Source organism: Lonchura striata, chromosome 7, assembly GCF_050655825.1.
Source record: "Lonchura striata isolate lonStrDom1 chromosome 7, ASM5065582v1, whole genome shotgun sequence".
NCBI lineage: Eukaryota > Metazoa > Chordata > Aves > Passeriformes > Estrildidae > Lonchura > Lonchura striata.
The window spans coordinates 38,652,203-38,658,236 of record NC_140709.1 but is presented as its reverse complement, the minus strand read 5'-3'; the positions used below and the strand labels follow the sequence as shown (position 1 = coordinate 38,658,236).

The 6,034-nt window shown below is 52.4% G+C and overlaps 1 protein-coding gene across 9 annotated transcripts; it reads left to right on the top strand.

Moving 5' to 3' along the window:
* The first annotated feature begins 592 nt into the window (after positions 1-592).
* LOC110473509 (putative methyltransferase DDB_G0268948) lies at positions 593-5,807 on the top strand. 9 transcript variants are annotated; one of them, XM_085585603.1, is made up of 8 exons: positions 593-1,168; positions 2,119-2,247; positions 2,493-2,653; positions 2,889-3,102; positions 4,229-4,329; positions 4,449-4,586; positions 5,396-5,532; positions 5,654-5,807. In XM_085585603.1, the coding sequence occupies exons 2-7, from the start codon at positions 2,137-2,139 to the stop codon at positions 5,484-5,486; spliced, it is 816 nt and encodes a 271-aa protein (XP_085441729.1). In that variant the 5' UTR covers positions 593-1,168; positions 2,119-2,136; the 3' UTR covers positions 5,487-5,532; positions 5,654-5,807. The 9 variants fall into 9 exon arrangements, with proteins under 9 accessions (XP_085441729.1, XP_085441728.1, XP_021391755.1 ...); XM_085585602.1 differs by having other exon boundaries at positions 5,633-5,807; XM_085585604.1 differs by lacking the exon at positions 593-1,168 and adding an exon at positions 1,169-1,479 and having other exon boundaries at positions 5,633-5,807.
* The last annotated feature ends 227 nt before the right edge of the window (positions 5,808-6,034 follow it).

The following is a 6,034-nucleotide window of genomic DNA, read 5'->3' as shown; positions in this document are numbered from 1 at the left end:
ACCAATTTATTTCTGCATGGTGCAGGGCCATCAGAGAGTAGCTGTCCCTTGGGGAGCACAAGAGGGACAGAGGAGGGAGCCAAAGGCAGCAGAATCTGGTGTGCCAAATTTGGGAGAGCTCAGAGAAGGCCTGGTGCCTTTTGCAGCCTATGCTTGGCTGGTGTTTTGTTTTCCAGCAGGTGTTTGGTGCCAGCTGTAGCCCTGTGCATTGCCCAGGAACTGTGCAGTTTGTAACTGGGCAGGTGACTCAGGGCTGGGCCATCACCCCCTCCTGTCTGTAGTGGTGCTCTCAGCAAAATACAGGTAAAATGAGGTGTCCAGACCCCAAAGAGCCAGGTTGTGAAAACAAAGGGCCCTTTAGAAAACTACCTGCAGCAGTTTTCCCTTGCTGCAGGCACCACCCCTGCACGATTAAGCAGCAGGTGGCCCAAATAAAATATTCAGGGCACAAGCCCAGGAATTACAACCATGCTTTGATTTAACAAACTGCTTCAAGCCTCTGTCTTCAGTCCCTGAGTAAGTTCACTGATTTCTCTTAAAATTAGGAGTGGCTTAAAGGCTGTGCTAATTAGCATGGACCCATGACTGCTGTGCAAAGTACAAACTGAAGGGACTGTGCTTCCAGCAAAGCACAGCTCCGTTACCTCAGCTGCATGGAATTAACAATACTCTCGTGAGGAAGGGGCACAATCCTGCCCCGAATCAGGGCAAACTGCCTACTTCCGAAATACCAACATTCTAAGCTCCTAAAGTGCTGCTGTTGGGGACTCTTGCTGCATTTTCTCTTTCTGCTGGACACCAGGAGGGGACTTCAGCGCAGGCAGAGCTCTGTAAGTACGGCTGTGGCTGCATGCAGCATTTGAATGCTGTTCTACTTCGCAGCACCTCCTGGGCTCCACATCTGCTTCCTGAGATGAGGAGGCTGCTTGAGCATTCCCAGGATCCGTGGGCATTTTGAAAGCGGTAACTACAGAGCTGTGTAAAGGCTACGGCTCGGGTCTGCGGCTCCGGGACCTCGGTGGCATTGACCCTCTCGGAGCTGCCTCTGGGATTTCAGCAGCCCCGGCTGGGCAGGGGAGCACCGGGCAGCGCTGCGGGGCGGCACCGGGGGCGGCGCCGGCCATCCCCGCCTTGCCCCATCCCGGAGGCGCTGGGAGCGGCCGCTGCGGTAAGGAGGCTCCTCCGGGAGCACGGGAAGCACCGGGAGGGTCCCTGCAGAAAGCGCTGCTGTTCCCTGCCGGGAGCTCCACCCTGAGCTGGGGGAGCATCCCCTCCTGCGCGAAGGCAGGACCACCCTTGATTTCCCGATGCATCTGCGGATCGCTCGATAAACTCGCCGCGGGCACACCAGCGGGTGTCCTTCCCTGGGAAACGGGGCACGGAGCTGTCCTGGCAGTGCCCGGGGTCGGTGCCGAGCCTCGCACAGCGCCTGCTCGGGCTCGCACACGCACAGGAGACGGCCGGGAGCCTTCCGGGGCGGTGCGCTGGGGACTCCGCCCGGGACTGCGGGGCCGGAGTGGGGCGAGCCGTGCCGGGGGCTCCCCCGGCTCCCGGGGGGCTCCCCCGGCTCCCGGGGCCGAGCCGCGCCCAGGCCGAAGGGCCCCGCTCGCCTCCACGCGTGGTGATGGGTTCAGTGCCCTAAGAGACTTCGGGTGGCTTTTGGGGCCAAAAAGCAGCAGGTGGTTGGGAAAGCGCAAGGTGGAGTTGTGGTTGTGTTGGTAATAGGAGAAAATTGATTTCCGTAAAAGAAAGGTAAAAAAATTCCAGCCAGCAAAAAAAAACCCCATGTTTTACTGGTTGTTTTCCTGCCTCACTGCTCAGTGAATTATTTGAGGAAACAGTCGGGTGGGTGAGGGATGCAATGGAGTTAAACACTCCTTATGGGGTGTGTAAAATCCTAGAAAGCTTTTCCTGTTGGACACCGCTGCTTTGCTCCTGTGATGAGCTTAGGGCTGTGGGAGGGATTCCTGGAGAGCAGGTTCAGTCTCCCTTGCTGGCGCCTCACGGGCAAAGTCCTTCCCGTGGCCCCGGGGAGGCTTCAGTGCCTGCGGTCCCGGGCTGGGGAGGCGGCAGGAGTTTGGTCCCGTGTGACATCCCCGGCTTGCTGCCTCCTCCCAGGTGCCAGGTCAGCCAAGCATGGCCACCCAGATGTTCGAGGGCAGAGGGCATGCGGCCGTCTACCAGAAATACAGGTTTGCACCGGGCAAAGAGCTGCAGCAGACCATCCTCTCCTACCTGCGGGAAAAGGTGAGCGGGGTACGGCCAGGCTGGAGGAAAAATCCAGGGAGTGTTTAACTGTGGGTGGCAGTGTTTACCTTGCTGGGAGTGTCACCTTGGTTGGTTGCCTCGTGGCCAGATGGGGGCACAGAAGAGACTTTCTACGGGTTCTGCTGTGCCGAGGCTGTTCCAGAGTGGGTGCCTGGGGAAGGAATAGGGTAAAAGCACAGGAATTGGGTGGCTGCCCACTGAGACACATCCACATCTCCCTGCAGAAAGCAATCCCTGCGGAGCTGGCGGTGGATGTTGGCTGTGGCTCTGGACAAGGCACCCACTTCCTTGGGGAGCACTTCAAGAAGGTGGTGGGCACGGACATTAGCGAAGCGCAGATCCAGGAGGCCAAGGACACCCCCTGCATGCCTAACATCTCCTACCTGTGAGTACCAGGACAGCAAGCTCAGCCAAAGGCAGAATTCAGGTCTTCACGTGGAGGTGGTTGTTTGTGAGTATGACTATTTTAAGAGCCAGCCGGCACCAAAGACTCCATTTGATGGAATTCCCAGTGTGATTAGGCATTATCCTAGACTCCCAGAAGGCATGGTCTTGCATCCCAAACCATCCAAAAACACCCTCTGAACCCATCACACGTGGCTTCTCCCCTTGCCCTGCAGCGTGTGCCCTGCGGAGGAGCTGCCGTTTGAGGACGGCTCCGTGGACGTGCTGGCGTCGTTCACGGCCGCGCACTGGTTTGACACGGAGCGGTTCATGCGGGAGGCGCAGCGCGTGGTGAGGCCGGGCGGCTGCGTGGCCATCAGCACCTACACCGTGGACATGAGCCTGCGCTGCGGGGACTGCTCCCAGCAGCTCACCAGAGCCTTCAGGGAGGTCAGCAGGGAAACGCGCAGTGCTGGGGCGCAGAGAGGGAGGAACGGTGTAGCGAGTGCTGGTGGTGTCCTGGATGGATGGAGATGAGAGATCTCTGAAGTTGGGTCTTGGAATATAGGGTTTATTGCAAAGGGCGTGGATGTGGGGCTTTGCTTGGAGCTGCCTGCTGCAGCTCAGAGCAGGCCCCAAGGAGCAGGAGCAGGGAGAGATAGAGAGTGCGGGAGAGGATGCTAAGAGCACGTCCAGTCCCCCAGGCACACCTTATCAGGGGGCTTCAAAGTGGGCTGGAACAAGACTTGTGCCAATGGGATTACAGATACTGATGCTTCAGAGGAGGGTTACAGATGTGGGATGAACCATACATTTTGAGGGGTGAAGCACAACATTCCATCTGACCCTTGGACCTGTCTGTAGGTAGAGGGCATTCTTTAATCAAAGGGGGGATTGCCTTTAGGTGACTGTACTATTGTTTTATAGTTGTTCAGTAACTAAGGTTTGGTATCTCATTTCAATCTCGCTTATAGTTTCTGTGTTTTCCAAATCTTTTGCCAGGCAATCATATTTATAAGGCTTTCCTATTTCATCTTCCCCAACATCTGGGATTGAGGGGGTGTGATGAGAGGAATCCTAATGCAGAATGGGGTAAATGCAGGGATTTAGAGACTTCCACACTGGGGTGGCTGGATCATAAGGAGAGAGACTTGAGGACTGATGGGGCAGACTCTGGTGAGGGTGGGAAGGGTGCCAGGGCAGATCTGGGAGCTGGTATTGTCCAGGAGACTTTTCATGTTGCCCTGATGACAGTGAAAAGAATGGGGAGTAGAAACTGTTGGGAATAAGTCCTTTTTTTAGGAATCTTTCTGGACAAAGGGTGTTTTAACAATTGGATAAAAGGAGACTTTCCACTATGAGTAAGAGCTGTGTAGGGAGGACAGAAGCCTCATTTTTAGAATAGGATCCTTGAATTGTTGACATTAAGGAAGATTTTGGTGTATTTTAATGCAACAAGTCTTTAAAAAAAGAAGGACATAGATGAATGTATCAGATGCAGGCCCAAACCCGAGTTAAGTGGCATCTGAGAACGTCAAGTGGTTTTTTGTTTGTTTTCAATACACTGTCTTTACAGTGCTGGGACAAGATTTTAAAATACTCAAATGATAGATTAAAATACGTCTTGGATGACTACAAAGAGATCTTTGAGGCCTTGCCATTCCCAGACAAGAAGAGGTGAGCAGAGCCACCTTTGGTGTCAGATATTTTATCCACCACATCAACCTGTGGTCCATGTTCCCCTGCCTTTGAGATTTAACTTGCCAATGTTCCTTTCTTGCTCATGTCTCTTGCAGAGTCACTGATATCTATGACCCAATTCCCATGACTGTTGAGGGTGTGGTTGGTTACATGGAGTCTACCTCTCCTTATCAAACCTTTAAGAAAAATGACCCTACAGCTGCAACATCCCTCCTCCAAGAGACTGAAAAGAGGTGAGAAAACTCCTTGGGAAAACAAGCAGAGTGTGGAGGACCTGTCCTGCACAGTGCATGCAGATGGAGGTTGTGCAGACCTTTTCAGAGCTGCAAGGGAGTGTGCAGGGATGTGCTCGTTCTCTTCCCCCAGGGGTGGACACTTGTCAGGGCTTCAACAGCAGATCTTTAGATTTTAGGCCTGTGTAGCAGGAGGATGTACTTGCACTGTATATAATATTATCTATTTATGCAAATATACTACCTGTTTTCATACTTAAAAGTTCATATATCTATGTGAGTAGTTCTGTCTACTTACACATGTAATTTTAGCTGTTTTATGTGAAGAATTCTATCTATTCTAGTGACAAGGTTCTGCTATGTTTTTATGTCTAGGGCTGAGTTGCTGAACTTTAGGCCTTAGGGCCTTTGCTAGCTTCTTTAGGCACTTGAAATGTATTTCTACTTACTTAAAACCTAAAGCTTAAACTTACTTAAAACTACAACTCACACTTCTATTTACTTAAAACTTAAACCTACACTTCTACTTCATATCTGTGTGGTTTAATATATCTTAATTTCTCTAAAGGCTTTAATTCAATCCCTGCATTCATCTCCCTCTCTGAGTTCCTCAGGGAAACTTGCATTCCAACATTCACCCATCTGTTTCAGCCCAGCAAGGGCCTGTGGGGAAGGGTGCCTGCTTATTTATTCACTGAGCAGAACAGCCCTTGTGCAGCAGCTGGAAGCATCTGCCACCCCCCCTGTGTGCTGTGGGTGGTGGGAGCTGTCTGGCCAGGGTGAGACCTTTCCTCTGCTTGTCCTTTCAGGATGCTGGAGACAATGGGAGTTTCCTCTCGTGAGACCCCGGTGGAGTTCTGGGTGAGGCATGTCTGTGTGCTGGGGTGCAAGGGATGCTGAGAGAGCAAACCCTTCTCCTCATCTGCTGCTACAATGGGAGAGGAAGGTAGATTGTCTCCTAAAACCCTGCTTGTAACTGCTCTGACTCTTTGGGAAGATTACTGCTGATTTTGCTGATTGAAATTTTGGTCTCCTATGGAAAGCAGATGGGGTTTTGTGCCCCTCAGGTTCCTGTCCACCTTGATGCTGCTCCCTCAGCACTGGAAGTGTCCCATTGTGGATTGCTGGTTTAATAACACATGGGAAAAAGAATCACAGGAACAGCTGAGAAACTCACTGCATTTCTTACACAATTAATAATTAAAACACAAGTTGAGAAAATGTTTCCTGTGGTTCCTGTTTTACAAAGAGGCTGTGGAGTACTCACTGGTGTGGGAATAACTGTGCTCCATTGAGTGTCCTGATGCCCTCAGTGCCCCTCTGCTCCATGGGGAGGGTGGGTTTTGGGTAGGAAGGGCCATTGACCCCTTTTCCTGCCCCAGCTAAGCGAGTGCACTGTCTTTGAGGGCTGCCCTGGAAAGGGGCTGTTCTCACGCACAGTGTGCTCC